Source organism: Temnothorax nylanderi, unplaced genomic scaffold (assembly GCF_030848795.1).
Source record: "Temnothorax nylanderi isolate EJ_2023f unplaced genomic scaffold, tnyl_v1.0 TNYL_tig0129_pilon, whole genome shotgun sequence".
NCBI lineage: Eukaryota > Metazoa > Arthropoda > Insecta > Hymenoptera > Formicidae > Temnothorax > Temnothorax nylanderi.
The window spans coordinates 242,153-262,311 of record NW_027249191.1 but is presented as its reverse complement, the minus strand read 5'-3'; the positions used below and the strand labels follow the sequence as shown (position 1 = coordinate 262,311).

The following is a 20,159-nucleotide window of genomic DNA, read 5'->3' as shown; positions in this document are numbered from 1 at the left end:
TTTATTCGCTTTACATGAAGACTTTAGTGAACAAAAAAGAGATTTAGACAATCTCATTCAATTACATGAGCGGGCCAGGGAATGCGGATTAAAAGATAACGCGGTTTCCCAATACAATAGAAAGGAACAAATGAGACGAGAGAGGAAGAGGAAGCAAACGGAAAAGACGCAACTTCCACGAAAGAGGCTTATGTCGCAAGGAGTCCCCCCGTATCGTCTTTGCACCCGAGAGAAATACTGTATAAGTAGGTTTACTTTATAAGTAGATATTCCGTAACAAAGGGAATTTAACACGACGTAATTTCTCGTGTCAAGAAACAGAGGCTCTTTGTGAAAGATTTATAGCAAGACGTATCGGGGCCTCCTTCCGCACCGAGTAGCGATATCATTACACGCCGGTGCTACAATAGCGCGGTATCAACGGTATCGTCACGGCAGTGGCATGGCGATGGAAGAGATCACGTCGCCACGAGGCAACGCGTCTACACAGTTCACGACATATCGATCGAGTTCGCGACAGAGCGCTGAGCTCAGCATTGTCTGTCGTCGTGTTGAAGGAACGTGCACGTCGCCGTGACATTTCCGTTTCTTTCAACGCGATATCGATACCGAAGGATCTAAGAGTCTTTAGTAGAATGGCAATCTTTCTGGAAAGTTTTCCCGGGATGATCCCGTTACAGCGAGGCCATATCTCGATCGGTCATTAATTCCGCGGAAAAAATTTTTTTATTACTTTTCGAGAGGCGCCGCTCGGTTACAGGCCGGAGGGCAAAGAGGTATAAAGGAATAAATCGGGTTTTCATCAGGCTTTCTGCTGGGCTGAATACGTTTCGCGAGTATCAATTAAAAAGAACGTGTTTTTCCAATTAATTTGAAAAGGGCTTTAACGTCTGAACGATATCTAGACCTTTTATGGGGCTTTTAAGTATTGCGATGTAAACTGTTGTCACATTTATTTTTAAATATTAAAATCGCAAATATCACGAAAGACCGATCACAGGGGTAATATTCCCTCTATATGACAAACTTTTCTCTTGTGAGAAACAGGATAAAATAAAATATACGTGCTCTTTAATGTGCAAATTAGACTATTTAATTAAGAATAATCTTCTTTTTTTAATGCAATTTTAATTGCGGTTACATTTGAATCTACTGACACTTAGAGGATTGAATTTTTCAAACATTTGCATTAATTTTTCAACTTTTACGCCATAAAACTTGTAAATAAAATATCTCGAGCAAACGCAACGGGTCACGAGCAAATAGAAATAATTAAATCCACGACTGGGTTTACAAAGGACCGTACGCGTTCCTCTGTAGAGAAGTCGGTGCATATAACGATCAATAACTTACACGGTTTCAAGCACCGGGCAGATTTTTATCTGGCATATCAATAACGCCACCGGAAACCAACAATACGCTATTCAATTTTCAACAACATCGTGATTTTTCTTCTTCTAGTTTTTTGTATTACGAAACCCCGGCAGTGCCCTTATTCCACCTCAGTCCATATACTCCATATAGTTACTTTAAAAATAGTATAAGTTTGTACAAATTTTTTGTCGTCGTCTCATCCACTTCTTTCATCTAAACTCTTAGATATCGAAAAACAGTTTGATTATATTTTCTATTTTTAGTGTCAACTGGGGAAGAACTACTGCACAAAGGGACAGTCCGTTTAATTTGTTCGAAATTGCTTCCCGAGTCTTTTATTCCTTCTTATATGGTTACACGGGTCTGTCGCACGGAACGGTGTAAATTGTATTGCAATGTACACACGTGTAAGAGCTGAATTTAATTTAAGTAGTTCTCCATTTTCGAGTATTTTTATTACAGAACGCATAGACCATAGACGGGGAATGCAAGGTTGAACGATAAACGATGAAACACGTTTTTGCTGTAAACACTATTTGCTGAAACAGGAAATTGTCACGAAGGGACAAAAATTTATTTGTAATCTCGACAACTGTTCGCGCGAGAAAGTTTCTCTTTCGACGTGTTGAAATTCTATTGAAAAACACGCTAGAAACCTATAAAATAATTACTTCTCGTGAAAATGACGAAATAATGCAGTAGCTTAGAAACTCGGCTAACGGAAAGTACCGACTATGTTTAAGAACTTCTGACAAGTTATCCGATCTTACTATGACTTGTTAGTAATATATGTACGGTGTGTCCTAATGCTACCGCACCAAGTTTTAATGGAAGATCGTGATTTGATAAATTCGAGATCAATTTTTCTTAGCTTAGAAAATATGATGATAAGTCGCCGTTTATTTCTTCGCCTCTAATATTTAACATATATCTTCTATAAATGTATTACAAACTTTGAAAAATAGGAATGCGAATATCTTACAAAGATTTCGATAGATATTTCTGAAAGTGAAAAGAAATCTCTGGATTCAAAAGAGTTAACATTTTAAATCTTCTTAGTTCAAGAATTGACCTAGATGGTTCGGGGGTTGACCTTTCCCTCGATACTGTTTTACACGAGTGAAAGCGGTCGAAGCTGTTCGCAATTGTCGTAAAAAGTGAAGAAGCAAGCCGTGCTCGCCTACCAGAATGTAGCAATAATTTATGTCACCTCCGCGAATATAGCAGCCAATAACCGCGGCCAGACGGTAACAGCCAGGGAAAGATGGTCGGGGTGGTAGTGGTCGGGCAATTGCTAGGAAGGCAAAAGCGCGGAAGGAAGGGCGACAGAAAGAGGGCGAGAAGCATATGAACCGCAGACTTTTCAAAAAGGGCAAAGACCCGAACGTGATAGTTACCCTCCGATTTAACCCCATCGTCACTATATTTTGATGTCCCGGAGGCAGGCAAAGGCGTTGAAAACTTTTTTAATAAGAAGGAATATAAAGTTATTCCTTGATCTCTCTTCTTATCTTCAGTTTTATTTTATAAGTAAAGTTATTTTATAAAGTAGAAACAGTATATTTTTAATTAAGTAAAGGAAAAAAAAAGCGAGTGCATTTTATTATTCAATTTTTTGTTTTTCAAAGAGTTACTATTTAAATCTAAAAGTTTCCGAGCTACTTTTACAATAGACAACACGTCCATTTTAAGAAAATCTTAGTCTCCTATAGAAAATTAACTCCGAGCATTATTAAAGAAACAAGAAGTTTGTCGATCTCAGTAGTCACGCAATAATGTTGAATACATGTTAAAAAGTAGAGTTATTAACAGTAAAATGTATAATGGTAACATAATAATAACAACAAAATTTAATTTATCTAGAAAGGCGTACCGAAAACTACTTATCGCGCCTCACGAAAGTGAAAAAGAACTTTATTAAAATTACAAGTGTACCACATACCGTGTCTACATTTTAAAAGCTTGCGTGAAAGAATTTAACACTTTACAATGTACAGATGTACACGTTAACATTAACACTCTCTTATTATCACGATTGACTCAAGTCTGAAATACATATATATAAACGGACCTGTCGACACCTCAGACATATTTTTTCCGGAGTAGGTATTGTAGACGAAATATCCCGGCGACCCACGATAAATCAGAACCGAGAAAGTTAAGCAAGTCAAGTGCCCTCTTTCTTCGCGGAGCATCATCTCGCTTGTGAAATCGATTCTCCGTCGATTTTACACGCGTACATTCGCTTTGGACAACTCGAGGCTTCTTCGCAGAAAGTGCTCAGAAATTTTCTGATGGAGCCCATTCGAGACATCGTATGCCTGCGCGCAAGCACAATATTGAGTTTCGAGTCTCCCTTTATGCTCCCACATTGTTCCCGCAAACGAGACGTTTGCCACGAGCCTTTGTCCTTCGTGGTAAACTTCGGCATTTCCGAAAATCGAAGTAGGATCCAATTTGGGAGTTTTTGGAAACTTGCATATTGAATGCTACTTTGATACCTCGCAATATCGAGCGAAAACTGCATATCCAAATCAAAAATGGTTATTCAGTCGGATTTCCCGCGAAATCAAATAAAACCCACGGTAGCGATGAGAAACAATGTTTATCTATAATTTCAATCGTTCCGTATATTTGTCCGCGATAGAAAAACAAATTTGCAAGATGCGCTGTTATGATTCTTCAATTATTATTTCTGGAGTTGTTGCTGGTTTTCAATATCCATTTATCCGACGGCTCAATATTGAGATTATCAAACGAAAAAATAAAATAAAATATAGATAATATTATGCAGTTTTATATTTATTATGTTTTTGCCAATAACTATTATTGAAAAATGCATAGAAAAAACGCTGCGATTGACAACGAGAAAAAGTAAAGTGGACAAAAAACTTTTGAAGATTATCGAATAGCTGAAGATCGCTTTTAAACTACTTTATTAAGATGTAATCTGTGTGAAGTCTCCCTGAATTTTAGAACGATCAAAGATAGAAACTTTTCGGAAGATTGTCCAAAGTTTCAACCGAGAATTCTATTTGTCGAAACTATAATTTAATTCTCGCCCCGAGGCTGATAAAGGCGTTTCACAAATAGTCGTTTTACAGAAATCGAATCCACATTTTAAATTATATTCAAAATAAATGTTTATACTTTCGAAACTTATCTCTCATGGAAGTTTTTAAATGTAATGCGTAGTTTTTGCGTATCATAATTACGCATCATTATAAATCATTATAAATCAAATAATTTTTCGCTTTGGCATCGTAAAAGTATGAATTATTGTAACGTACTTGCATTGTAAAAAAATTTGTTATTTATGCTTCGTCCACATCAAGGGTTTATTTTAAATTACACGATATTAATTCTGTTTTGCAAACAGCTATTGTTACAAATTATAAAAGTATTCCATAAAACGACATAAGCACAATGTTTTTATGAAATGTAATTGATCACGGATTTTAGAGTACACGTATAGTTTCTCTAGTGATATAAACGTTGCGAAGTAGCATTCCAATTATGTTTTAAAACGAACATCCCACACCTTTCCGTCCCATTTCGCTATAAACTTTCGCTGATTTAGTAATTTACGCGTTCTCGGACGTGCTCCGCGAGCAAGTTGCGCGCGAGCAAGTTTCATCAAATACATAATTGAAAGAGTTTGATTGTCCTTGAATGCATTCCGTGTAGGCAAGTCATTGATTATAAGCGAAATGTCGGACGGTCTTATCCAGAGAATATACACATGTACCTTCGGAACAATCGATACACGTTGTCAATAAATATATCGACGCTCTCTACCGCACCAATTATCGGGCTTGCGGAACCCACATTTGTCTCCCGCGTCTAATATTTGAAAGGGCAAATAGCTGGTGGAGGATGTATTACATTCCTGCGGTAGATGAGAAATACGATCATGCATAAACATAAACTTAGGAATTGAACGACAAGGGCAAGAAAATTGAAAGCAGTATACGTCTAAAAAGCTATTATATAAATAGCTTGGTATTGTAATGCAGTAGAAAAGATGGTGAAGAAGTGCTACCAATTTTCTTAGAACATTTTACCGGATACTTCCCTTGAGGGACATTTCGGGTCAACGAGACAGAATGTTTAGTAATGCCGGGATGTGTAATATCACTAAAATCTCTTAACAGGTATTACATACATATATCCTATATTTCATGACTTAAACATTTCAATTTTCACGAAAGCTCGCTCAGTCTAGCGGACCGAGTCACCAGGAATCATGCTCTTTAATTATTACATATCACTAAATGTGTCCATGTGAAATCGTTAAAGTAGTTTGAGTCCTCATAACGCTGTATTTTCGAAACGTACCATGATTAACAAAAATCTAGCCAGAAGTGTGTAATAGTTGAAAAGCTTACATTTAACTTTAAAACTTAATATGAGTTTAATTGAAAAATGTAATAACATTATTTCAACAAACGAGTTGAAAAGCTAATGGACAACATTATTCTGAATTTCATTGTTCATTTATGTGCTTTTCCACATGCTTTTCTCTCGTCATGCCACGTTAACATATGCTTTCAGTATTTATATGTCATTGCAAAAGAAATACAAAGTTATAGGCGTTAAATCAGAAAGAAAAACAGGACAGGTAGCCGAATATAGGCATTCCAGTCACGTGGAGCGAAATCGCGAGTCGCAGAAATCACGTGTAACATTCACGACATCGATTTGGCCGGAAATTACCGTTTTAATGGCAGTGCGATGCACCGGGATCGTTTCACGTCCCCGAGATCGTTTTATATCGCCGCGAATTACGAGCAAACTCACTACCTTTCCTTTACACGCGGATTTACGAGCGGAAGCAAGCCCAAGAGATCGATGACCGACTGCTGTTATTGTACGACAGTATAACTCGCACGAGAATCGTCAATTCTCGCTTGCTTCTATCAACTTTTTCAACGATCCCGCATATCCCGCTTTCCTCGCACTATAAACGTATAACATGCAGGTAGTGAAATAAATAAATATTAAAAAGTTTGTATTGATTTCGTATTAATCGACGCAATCGTAAACAATACTCTTCGCGAGATGTACTGGTTAGTTAATAAAGTCCCGCACCGCATAAGGCATACAATGTTCATAGCTAAATATTGGCAAAGTTATGTAAAAAAGAAACAACATTGAGTGCGAGTTTTAAGTTAACCGACTGATAAATTTGTGAGTCTGGCTTAATTGACTAATGAATTTTTCCCGCCCGGTTATTCTTGTTCACCCCGCTACTGAGTCTCAACGATCTAATTTAATATCCAATTTTGGTTTAGGTAGTTTTTAAAGCTCTCTAGTGACCATTCTATTTATTGCACAAATTGTGCCAGGTCATCCTTTAACCGCAAACACTCCAAGTCGAATAAAACAGAACAGCGATTATTCACGATGTCACCAACCAAGCACGGAAAGTTTCGAGAGTTAGAACTCACCGATGTAAGAATTCAATAATTCATTCAGGATCCAGCGATCTTAAGGATCACTGATCTAAAAATTTAGGAACCTAACAAACTAAAAACTTCTTCATGATTGTATAAATGTAAAGAACAATAATTGTAAATTTTATTATTGTGTGTATATGTATCATTAAAATCTCTAAAATATTTGTCAAGAGTTCTTTCTTCATATCTTAAATAATTCGAAGAACATTTACGATGTCGAATAAATAAACCATTCGATCCGGTCATGTCTCGAAATAAAATCTAGCAGCAGATAGCTATACTTTAAATGTGCAACAAGGATAAGGGTCTAAGAATATAAGAACTCGATGGAGAGCACAAAACAGACGTTTGCATTAACCTATTAAGAACGCTGAATATAGAAATGAATATGGCGTTAAAACAAGCTTTAGCTGTCACCTCTACATCGTTGGAGAGATATAAAAACTGTAAAACTAACGTATTTTACGTTAATGATCATAAATATGTTTTTTTGAAAACATTCTGTAATAAGCAACCACTGAATGCGATACTCGAACGTAAAATTATGTTTTTCGTACTTTCGTAATTGTTATCTTGTAATTTTCTCGGGTCACGTACATCTCAAACAAACGCAGCTTCCCATTGTATTTTTAATGCTCCAAGGAACGTTCTGTTCTAACATCGGTGGCCGCCGTCTTGTTTCCGCATCCCGGGATAGTTTATCTCCTTGAACAGATCGTACTATCAGACGAAATAATTCGATTTCGTGTTGCTTTCTTTCGCGATCATTCAATTTCGGCGGACAATCAAGGGTCCTGCGCAGAAACGAGAATCCCGAGCCAGCTCTCTATTAAAATCCGAGTCGGATTCTTTATGTTCTCCGAACAAAACCAACTTTTTCAATCGCTTCGTGCTGTAGGACGCGATCACGATCATAGATCATTTTAAGGATTCCGCACAAAAGTCAGTTCTCAACTCTGGATAAAGGGACGACAGCTATAAAATTGCTGCCCTCGTTTAATACGAAAAGAAAAAAGAAGTTCAAGTTTCATTTTTCAGAATTTTATATCCGTTCGAGAAAACAAAAAATTGTGACTTCCTCTTTTCATAGTATGTTAAAATCTTTAAGAGGGATCTTTAATATCTTAATGTACACATTTTACCCGAGGTCTAAAATCTTAGTTACATGTAGTATACGTAACTGTGTATGCACAGTTGTATGGAATTATAAAGGGTGTTTCAAAAAAAATGTTAACTCTTATACGAAAGTAAATATTTCAGAGAAACAGAACTAATAACATAGATATCATAGTAACAAATGTATTTGTTACTATGATATTACTATAATGTATTTTGTCTTCAGTCTCCACTTGTTCACCATCACTGCAAGGTCTTCTACAGAAAATTGCAAATGTGATTGTAACGATACCCTAAAAAATGTGGCTCAGGGCTCTGGATATCATCTGGAGAAGAACACATTCCACAAGAATGTGTTGACAAAGATGGTGAAAAGAGACTCTTTAAAGACAAAATATATTTGTTACTATAATATCTTGTATTATTAGTTCTGTTTCTCTAAAAAAGTTACTTCCGTAATAAGTGTTAACATTTTTTTGAAGCACCCTGTGTATATACATGCGTGTGCCTTTTGTAGCGACCGAATGACTAAACCGATTAAAGCACTCTATTGGAGACTGTATCGAATTTAAGTTATAAACTCACGTTGCAGAAAAACTGTAATGATTGGATGGAAGCGTAACTACTCCGCGCCGCGATGCGAGAGTTAGTAAAGTAGGTTGAAGCGAGCGGAAGCAGATGATTTTTTTTTAATTTAAAATTCGAGTTATCCTTGGGTTCCACTCTCTAATTGGTTTTACTAGCTAATTATTATTATATCGCATACCTTTAAAACTTGTCAATTATTATATAAAATTAAAGATGCGAAAGTTATTCACGGTATAAATGATGAGGATGAGATGTTACACAGAAAATCTGTAACTATTATTTGCTGACAATTATACAATTATACAGCAATTATTACAACTTTTAATAAATATACGATTTTTTATTGATTTTCATTTATTTGCTTTTTAAATAATTATCGCTGTATTCAGCGATTATCATTTCTATTTCTTATGCACAAAATTCAGATAATTGCTTTTTTGTATTAAGTGATAACAGGTTAAATGATAAGCAGTCGAATAGAACAATCGCAATTGCATAAATATTGAATATTCCACTAGTCAGCCGCATATTGTGCGATTGACTTATACATTAATTAACGTACGTTTGATTTACGTGCTAATTAACGCAACAACGGAGCGAAGCACTAATGTTTCTGCAGCTAATACCTCGGGTCAAAAGGCCAGTTATTTTCAATAGTTGGTACAGGAATCGATCGATCACGCCCCTTTTCTTATTCGGGTGCATGCACTTGTAAAAATACGTCCGCAGATCTAATGTGCAAACACAAATTCATCGCTAATCGAAGTTTTATCGCTTATAAAAACCCATGATTATTCGCATATCAGGATTAAAGACAAATCAATCAGAAAGATTAGATAAATAGATAAGCGAAAAATAGATAAACAAAATATTTGAGATAACGGAATCTTTGTTAATAAGAATAATAAGATTGATTTCCAATCCTATTTCAATAATTAAAATTTTTTACTTTCTTTGAACGCATTGCTGCATCTGATAATTACTATAAAAATCTTAAACAAAAAAAATTAAGGGGCTCACACATCGGAAATTATTATAATTAATAATAATTACTATATAATTAATGAAACGGTTGTACTCGAAAACAAAACGTATAAATTCTTCTAGCAATACTGATTATAACCATTTCTATCACACAATCTTTCTCTCTCTCTCTCTCTCTCTCCCTTTCGTATGCGAGTTCCATTTGATCAACGGGATAAGGACTGAATAATTAGCGGCGGGATTGCAATGCACAAAGGAATAAAACAAAATTGTATGAATTCACGACCGATATACAATCATTACAATTTTAACCATTATCATCTTATTATATGCGGAACGTTTGAAAATCCGCCAACGATGTGATCGATGCCAAGTATTCGATAGCACTCGCGGAATGCGAAATGATCGGGTTATTTGAATTTCTAATTTAACAGCCGTGCACAAAGAGTTCGGTATTAAATTCATATTGCGAATATGAACGCATAACAAAGGTACTATAATTCTGCGGGAACGTAAATGACGGATGATTTCGTAACACGCGAAACATCCATGGTAAAAATGAAAATATATGACGAGCTACGATACTTTTTGAACTCACATTATATCGTGGACGGTTTATTTCGGCTATTTTTATCATCTCTTGGACATTTCCCAGAACCTCCGTTCTGGCAGTTCGCAAATGCCGAAGACGCAATTAAGGATCCCATTAGAATTAATTATTTGTCCCTCCATCTTTCTTCCCTCCTTAATTTCAAAATATTATTTTATTTTTAAAAATTAATTGTATTTATTAATTAACACCAAATTTTATTATTAGCATCAAACATTAATTTTGAGTTGTACGTCGTAACATGTCTGTACAAATCCATGATAATATATTTATCTTATCAGATTTCTTTCCTGTTGGCGCATAAATAATACATTTAATATTTAATAAATACACGCGTCAGATGTATCACATCACGTAACTTCCTTCGAAGTTGTAACGCATTTTTACTCTCCTTGGCTCAACGTCCGCGACATACATCATGGGATACTGCTTAAAAGTCCTATAAATAAGAAAAACAGCGCCGCAGCAGTTTCTTCTACTATAACGCATTACTCATCGATATCCCTTATATCATTTCCTCGCCATTTGATTTCTTTGATAGCTGGTGTTTAGCTTTTATTTTATATTTCTTAAACTTTGCCATGAAATTCTTTATCTACCTTAAACAAATATTGAACGTTACACGTTGCTGTATTTATTACCGTCATCTCGTCCTTTAAAATTTCTCTTGAGTAATTCGTCCGTAATAACCGTCCTTTAATTTGTGACTTTCTTCTTCTAAGATAAGACTGTCAATTTCACAAATGTAGATGAAAATTTGCAAGATCCGAGATTATGATTTGAGAATTGTAGAAGGAGACTCGTTTCACTTTGTCTAAGGAACATTGTTCGTATCTTGTTAAGAGAAATTCAATTCGAGCTCTTTGCTTAAGTTATTTCTCCTCTGGCAAATCCCATTGGTAGCCAGACAAAGATTTCGATTCCATCAGCACGTGCAATCCGTCCTCTCCATCGAGGAGAATAAGACCCCATAGAAAAACTTTTTTCTTTTGTGCTTTTATCTTTTACTTTTCTATATTAATCAACTAACCGAGCCTTAAGTTAAAATTATTAAGTATCATGCATTTAAATATAACTGAAAGATAAGACTAAAGTTATACGTCCACTCTTTAGAGCTTTATTTGATAAGGTATCTTAATTTACAATTGCTCGTAGATTAAGAAGTATTGACACCTCATCATTGATAAATACGATTTTTCTCATTTATAATAAATTATTTAGCGCAGAAATAAAAATGGATACAACTTGTCGTATGTGATACGACGATAAATATTTCATGAAATAGATATGTGCAATTTATGTATGCAAATATGATTTATATATGCAAACGACTAAACTTTAAAACACAAATGTGTTACACATCTTCATCCATTTCTCCCTTCATTTTACTCTTTCATAATTTATATTCCGTTACAAAATTATTCTCGACAAAAAATCTACAAAAAAATTTTACACGAGTCAAATAAAAAGCTGTTAAGACTTTTTATTTTAATTCAAACATACTTTGTTTTTTTTTTATTTCAATAATTATATTATATAAAATTATGTATTAAATTATATAAATTATATTAAAAATAGCCTAGAGGGAAAAAATGTTTTATCATCAAGTTTTTATTTAACTCAGCATTAGTAAAATTTTTCCTGCCATAAGAAATATAGAAATTACGACTTCAGACGCAGGTAGAAAATTTCATTAATATATTTAAAAGAATGATGAAATAATCAGATGACCCGTTTCTTTGTTTCTACCCCTTGTACGACTTCTTTCCTCGCACGCACCCTAAAAAGGACGTCTGCCTACCATCGGCGAGATTAAAAAAGTTACGCGGCAAAGGGTTAACAAGCTTAAATCGTTTACTGAGAAAAGCAATATTTTAGGAGTTTATACTTAAGCGACTTAAGATAAAAGGCGGCATTAAAGAAAAAAAGTTTTTTCCTTAAAAATATTTACTACAATATGACGTGCTTGTTTTTTCCGCATAGAGAGTAAGCGCGACATATCACTTCTTTGTCAACAATATGTTTCAAAATATAGAATGAGCTTTATATAAAGTTTATTTAAACGAACGATTATATATGGCTCATCGTAAATTAAAGTTCTTTGTGAACTCGAGGAAATTGCGGACTTTTTTTTACACAGCTCATTATTGCACAAAATTGTCACACGTAAAAAGTTTCCATAAGTTCGCGATGGATAATTTGCACAACGCTAATTAATTAATGTAAATTAAATGACTGCAAGTAGCAGCAGGATTTTCCTTATTCTAAAACATACACTTATTCAATTTTTTGTTAATTAAGTGTAATGGATTTAATAGATTAAAGTTATTAAATAAGAAAATCTTTTACAACGTACACTTTCAGTTTGTGGAGCGAAAAAGATTAAGTTAAACGAAAAATGTAATCATTGCAGCTGTCTGGTAAAAATGGAACAGTTTATTCAAGAAGTTGACAGATAGACGACGCCTTGCGGGCATCTGTAAGCACCATCGTCTTGCAGACGAGTGTATAAAGCATAAAGCAAAAAAGACAGTTAAGATAAGAAATGCTTGACAGCAATATTCAGCAAAGGTAATGGCACAAAATATACATTTCAATTCGGTAATTGGAAAAACGATACGAAGATAATCATCCAAAATGAACCGTAATATGATACAAAGTAATAATAGTAATAAAATAAAAAGCAGTTACCCCAGTTATACGTATTTCTGACGCTACTATAATGACGTAACAATCTTGTTAGTAATATATATTTTAAAGAGTATATCGTGTTATAATTATCGCTGTTGTTACACAACTACCTATTACTATTGCTTGCTAAACTAATTGACCGCTGTGTATGACTGTACATGGCTGCTGTAATTTTGCTTGCGGGCATTCGTGAACATCCGCGCCACGTTTTGTTATCAACTTGCTCAATATCTGGTCGACACAATTACAAACTAATAAAGACAATATTTATGAGCCGTCAGATATATGCAGTATGTAAATTTCACGAGATTGCTAATATAATTTTTTTGCGAGACCAATCAATTCAAATTAAAAAATATGTTTCCTATATACGTATATATATAATTATATAATTGAGAAACATTTAATAAATTTTAAGCGAATTAATTAATAAGCGACTATTGTCGAGCATAAATTCAAATAAATCCCCTATATACATTAACAAATTAATATCAGCGATATTACATTCATTAAATAACACAATATATACATTTCTCTTTTCTATATATATTTATTAGCTAACTTGTTAGCTAACTTTTCCTTTTTTCTCCTTTATCTGAAGTAATTTTCAGAAAAGTTTACTTGAAGAAACCTTCACTTAATCTACTGAACAGCTTCTTGAAAAATTCAATCAACCTCTTTTATACTACTGGTTTCCCGCAACATCAATAGTTGCAATAAAGAAAATAATAATAACCATGATAACTTACCTCGACTGAACTGCTCGTAACTGGCAATTACCCTCTCGGCATTCTTCCTGGCAATGTAGAACCATTCGCTGCTATTGCTCAAGTACTTGTATTGGCTCGCGAGATCCTTCACAAGAATACCGTCCTGGTTGGGCAACCGGTGGGCGAACGGGCAGTACAACCATCGATCCCGATACTGCAACTTGTCGTAACAATTGCCGGCGGCAAAGATGTCTTCGTCGAACTCGACCATAGACAGGACGCTGGCGTGTAGTAGATACTCGGAGGACAGCATCACTTCCGGCGCGTACTTCCAGAGCCGGGTGAGCATGTTAGCACGATTTACGGCGAATTCTGCCTCCAGTCGAAACCTCTCCTGCGCATATTGGTCCACCACGCCTTCGCCGAGGTTCAAATCGGTGCCCGCGGTGCAGTTGTCGCCCAAGGTATGCTGGTTCTCGATTATTCGCAAGAAACGCGTCACGATGTCGACCTGAGCGGCCTGCGGTCTCCTGCGGGTCGACTGATTGGGAAACGAGGCGTTCGCCAATTCCTCGAAACTCGTGTAATCCAGCACTACGTCCTGCGAAACTTCCTCCTCGAGATCACGGGTGGATTCGCTGATATCCTCGAACGCGTCGATGCCGAGCGTCTCCGTTGTATTACGGTCGATCGCAGCTGCCGGCGCAACAGTCCTATTTAAGGACATTGCCTTCCTCAATTTACTCAGGGGGTCATCCTTGTAAGAGCTCTTGAGGGAATCGGGACTCGATCGTAGAACACCGTGGTTCTCCGAATAATGCGCTTTAAGTGTATCTTGGAGGTCTTTCCAAGTCTCATCCTTGATCTGATCCGAGGCTCGGCTGTTCGCATTATCTTTCGAGATATTCTGTTCAATCAGCCAGGAGAGATTACGCGTGAGAGGAAGAGCGGAATTTTCTTCGGCAACGCTTCCTTTCTTACCTTGATACAGCTTGAGTAAACTTTCCAGCCCCTCTGAAACATTATTCTCAATCCGATCGAGAGATTTGCCGTTGACCGGGTTATCCTTTGAGAAATTTCGCTCAAGAAGCCACGAATGATTACGTTTCGGTGAAACGGATCCTTCCAGAAGATCACTCACTTTTTCCACTTGACGCGTCTTGAAGTGATTCTCATGATCCTCACGAACGTCAGGCTTGATCCTATTTGCCGCATCCTTCGAGCTATCCCTCGCAGAATCCTCTATCTTCTGCCGCGCAAAATGGCTCCTGGATCTTCCGTGACGGATCTGCGATCTTTCGATGCTCGACATATCCGCTTGCTCGATCTCCGTCCAGAGAATTTCCATCGGTCGGATCCCCGTCAGCGAAACTTCCTCCGCGGAATGACGATTTTCCATTTGCGAACGCGTCTCCGCGGAGCGGATTCTCGCGGTTCGTTCTCCCGCAACTTTCGTGCGAAGTTCAGCTGAGGAGGCGCGAACTTTCCCAGGATCGAGGGCGATTTCCGCGGAGTGACGTACCGATGGAAGAATCTCTGCCGAGCGTATCGCCATGGCGCGACGATTCTCCGTCGGGCGATTTTCTACTATTCCGGCGAGATTCTCCGAGGTCGAGCGTATTTCCGCCGGACGATTATCCACACGTAGACGATTTTCGTACGCGGAATGGACTTCCGTTGGCCGAAAGAGATTCGCGGCGCGATCTCGCGCGATCATCGAACGGATTTCCACGCGACGATTTTCTGGGCGGCGATTTAACGTCGGCGCCGCTGTCGCCGCCTCCGCCGCCTCCCCCGAGCGAGCGATTTCCACGATCGGATGAATAATCGTCGGGCGGACCTCAGCGGTGTGGAATTCCGTCAGGTCGACGAGTTTGCGGTCGACGAGGGCCGTCGAGCGGTGATTCTGCTGATGCCGCAAATACTCCTTCGGCTTCTCGATCTGGAGGACTTTCTCGTGATGATTAGCGAGGGAATCTTGCGTGAACGTGAGCAGGATGAGCGCGCACCAGATGCCTGACGCACTCATCTTCAGCCGCTCATCTTCCCGTTCGCGACAAACCGTCCGCTTGTTACATCCACTCGCGATGGCACGTATCCTCGAGCCTGATCGATCTCAATCCCGACATCTCCAGGACGTGATTATCGTTCGCGTGTAACAGCGATTTGCAACAGCTGCTCGCGATATGACATGCTTGATACATTAGGGCGCGATTATATGTTTCTTGAGATCAATTTAACACTACCCTCTTCTCCGTAATTAATTTTAACGTCCCCATAAAGTGACCGTCATCCATCTCCTCGCACATATACGATTATACGACGACATGTATAATTATATTACGATACTTCTCGAGATTAATTTCAACGTTACAAGTTACAATTTGGTTATCAATTCGTAACAGTCGTATTTACAATGTCCGCTTCTAATTACGGTACACTAAGAATACGAATTTTATGAGATCATTGAAGATAAGGATTTTATTTTAACGACTCTTACATTCCGCCTGAATTTCTGGTCCTTAATTTAAGTTATAATGCCACTGAGAATAGAGCTCTCTAACATCTTTGCAATCTTACAGCTGCTTCCTCAGTATTGAATAATAGCTCCTGGTGCTGAGTAGCATCCTCGGAAACTCCGCGCAATCTTACATCTCTCCAGACTTTATGATCCTTAATGGAAGTATCCCTTAATAGACCCGATGCTTAATACTTCCTCTCGGCATCTCCACAATTAACTTATCTCTCTCTCTCTTCCCGAAACTAGCACTATTTCAATGTTTGTTTTTTTTTACCAGCGAAACTCACGCTCGTTTCACGACCACGGCTCTCAACGGCAGATATCTCGCGGTAAATCGATCTGTGGGTGATCCCTTCTCGTTGCTCTTGAGATTAGACCGCACGTGAAGTGTTTTTGCGCGGGCTACTAATCGAGAGACGTCTCCCACTACCCCGTTCCCTTTCTCTCTCTCTTTCTCTCTCGCGATAATCCGATTTCCACGCAGGATACGCCTCAGTCGATTTTTGCGGCACTCATGTGGATCAGAGTTTTGTAGAGGTCCAATCCCGACGCTAATGCATTATTGGATCGATCGAGGATCGTCGAATATGGAAAAAACGTTCAGAGCTGAAAGCCTTTGCTCGATATCCCGATATCGGGGATGTCACATTGATTCGATCTAGCAAATTGATCTCCCGATCCGAACGCGGTCGTATCGTTATGATTGATCAACAATTTCATCGCGTATAATTATCGTTCGCGATTCAGAGCGATAAAAAGTTCTCCATTGATTCTGATACGATTCCGTTTCTTCGACAGCAATTTCACACAAGTGCAAATTGCAATTAATCGAGATTTTCACTGACGATACCGTCCTAATTTGTCTTTTTCAATCCCGATTTTGTGATTCACACACATGATCATAGATTATGACACACTCACATTATATTGTATGTTGCTGCACGGCGAATCGCGAGGATTGCCAGATATTCGTGGCGTATTGACGGTATTTTAATGGAAAATTGGAACGCGGCAAATTCATCCATTGGCGTGTGCCGCCGTTTCAGCCCAGTAGCGATTAATGTTAGTGTTGACGTGCCAAACATTGTGCCTAATTGTTATAGAGCGTGCACATATTTATTTGTCCCGTTAGTCAATTATTTCCTTGCTTGCTCACTTCTTTAGTCAAACAATCATAATTCGTTTATGTAACACGTACCGTAACGCGCATTATATCCTGTGTAATTAAGTGGACAGTTAAGTTGATAGAATCGTAAAACGCATACGCTTTCTTCATTAATTTTAATCGCAAATTACTTTTGCTTTGGATAGCAGCGTTAAACATCGATAAAATTTAAATGCAAAATGCGAGCAAGATTATACAAATGCAAATTGTCGTAACAATAAATCACATAAATTAAATGCGCCTTCAATTATATGATAATCATCAACTTTCGCGAAAATATCGAGAGACAGCGCAATATTCACGATTTCATCAGAAATAATAACGGCCGTGCGAAACTGACGTTAAAAGTCGTATACCATTCAATTTCTATTAGTGAAAATTAAATCCGTATCGGCACATTGTTCCGTAATTACGCTAATTAATAACTTTGCTTTGAGATATACTCGATGCTCGATTACAGATTAACTAATGCGTTCTTTTGATAAACGACACCGTGGTTTAAAATTTCACTCGTTCATCATAATCGGCGAAATACTGAAGCTACAACAAGTACAAAAATTACATGCGGAAATATCGCTTTTAATCAATCAAATTAATATCATTTAAAGGAGAATTGTCCGATTTGTCCAAATTGTCCGATAATATCAGATAATTTGATTTTTCCATCAATCTTCTCAAACTTTCTCCTATTTCTTCGCGAACAAAAGGCGTAAAAGTAAAAATCGCAAGAATTTTTAACCTAGGTTTTCAAACTAAAGAAACAATAGAAAAACTAGTGTAATTTTCTTGATAATCAATTGCTATCAAATTGTCTTTAAAATTTGATTCACAAAGCCGCATTGTTTCTTCGGATTAAAAATCGTTCCAAAGTGTGCATTCATTTTTAACAATATCCGATAATTAATCCAATTCTTTCTATTACAACGTATCGAATCGTGTCGCATACATGCTTTTTTTTTAAATCAAATACGAAGAGTGGAAATCCCAAAAATGAAACCGGAGAATACTATTTTTCAATTAATTCAATAAATCAACAATGTCCCCATAGAATTCTATTTTGCATTAAACCGGCGTTATTAATAGTTTCCGAACAATTGTACATGAATCGCTCATGACCGGTCATCCGTCATAAATGTTCGAGATTGATAATTGGATTAACGGACGTACATCGACATAGTCCTTCACACGAATCGAACTGCGTCTCTCGCAATCTCGTGTCTCCTAAAAAGAAGAAAAACCGCGTGCGATTCACCTTACATTACGGGCAGCGAATCTCTGACGGCGCGGCGTGCTTTTCTTTCTTTCGCGCCTCTCGATCGGCTCTCTTATCGAGTTTTCAAGTTGGATCGACGGATCGAGTGTGCAGACTCGTCCTGCCGGCGATCATTTTACAACGATTCCCCTGGAAGAACAACGAACTCTTTCTTTCTCTCTCTCTCTCTCAATTTTCCCAATCCTTCCTCCCCTTCGCGCGCGCGAGTCGGCGATCGCGACGGATCTGTATGCGCTCGCACGCGGCGTCAAACTGACGGCGAGGGTTGGGAAACTCGCCACCCTTCGTGCCAACCAATGTGTGAATGCAGGGCGCATGATCTACCCCTCTCTTTTGCCGATGCAACGAGCCTCGCACCGGCATCCCGACGCTTAATCTAGATCTTAATCTTCATCTTCGTTACGCCATCTCCGCGCCGTTTTATGCCTCCTGCTAGGACACGCACGAATAAAATGAAGCTCTCGATGAAGCTGCCGCCTCTATTCCGCTGTGGCAGAGGAACACGGTTACGAAACGTGTACGTTCATACCGCGTTTCCGAAAATTTAACAGGCCGCCCTAACTTTTCGCAACTTCTAGAAGTCTCAACATGTTACACTTTACATTGTTATAACGCATCGACGCTTAAAATTGTTTTAAGAATAAACTTCGATCCGTTGGTAGCTACAAAGTGCTTGTAATTTTTAACTTTCAAAAAGATCTTCATTTTTAATTGCTCGAGAACTCCATTTGCGTCATCGTTACCGTAAAAAAAAGGCTTGAGTTAGCTAAGTAGAAAAGTACGATTTATACGGAATATCCTACATTATGTATTTGTTTAAGGAAGGGAACTTGAAGCTTTGAAACGTAAAGGATTGTAGTGGCTACCATAAAATAAATAGTTACGTTTATCGTGCATAAATGACTCTTTTTTAAATAAAACGCAAATAAAAATGTATTATCTATGACCTATGAAAACAGCCGCCCCAATAAAAATAAAGTCCGCAGCCTCGCTTCGGAAGTGTTGGAGCTAAAAATATATCTTTTTTATGCATTTCTGTTTCATTTTGTAATATATCTTAACCGCTCGATTGTTGATTCAGTTCCGTATGTTTCGAAAAGACAAATATCGCCGTTATTTGTTTTAAAAAGAATATTCGTTTTATGTTTTCTCTCAACAGGTCAATACGGCGATTCTATCCGGCGAGTTTTAAATATACAAATCCGATACTTAATTGTCTTTTGTTATTTTCTCATGTATATTAAATTACGTTTAATTACTGATTTTACCTAGATAATATATTTTTAATGTAACATCATCTGTTTGCCTTCTTTCTATACGTATACCTATTTAATACGATCGCGAAACGAGAATATGCGCTTGCTCCATGTTCTTTCTTTAAAACAGACTCCGCTTTCGTCTCTACCATCTGCTATCAAGCATTAACGTCATCTTTATTCATTTGACCCGATTTTTTCGCCCGTTATGTTTCATCCCGTTTCATTCTGTACCGTAAATATTTGAGGCTCCAAAGGTAATATGTCGAATAGATATATAAAAGCGTATATTTGGGGATAGCTAATATTAAGCTCATTAAGCTTATTTGGAAAAGCGCGAGTCAACGAATTTCAATTTCAAATAATACAACCTGTCGCGCAATTATAACACGATAAAGGGGATAAACAATCG

At 37.5% G+C, this 20,159-nt stretch overlaps 1 protein-coding gene across 8 annotated transcripts in view; it reads right to left on the bottom strand.

The window, feature by feature from the left end:
- Window positions 1-20,159, bottom strand: part of LOC139776799 (uncharacterized) — an 80,809-nt gene that overhangs the window by 58,854 nt on the left and 1,796 nt on the right. Inside the window, exons 1-2 of one of the 8 annotated variants that reach the window (XM_071713743.1) lie at window positions 18,386-20,156; window positions 13,572-17,269 (exon numbers count right to left, since the gene is read on the bottom strand). In XM_071713743.1, coding sequence (XP_071569844.1) covers window positions 13,572-15,561 — 1,990 coding nt within the window. In that variant the 5' untranslated portion in view covers window positions 15,562-17,269; window positions 18,386-20,156. Of the gene's footprint in view, window positions 1-13,571; window positions 20,157-20,159 lie in introns of those variants that run through there. The other 7 variants (XM_071713744.1, XM_071713747.1, XM_071713745.1 and 4 more) reach the window with 7 other exon arrangements.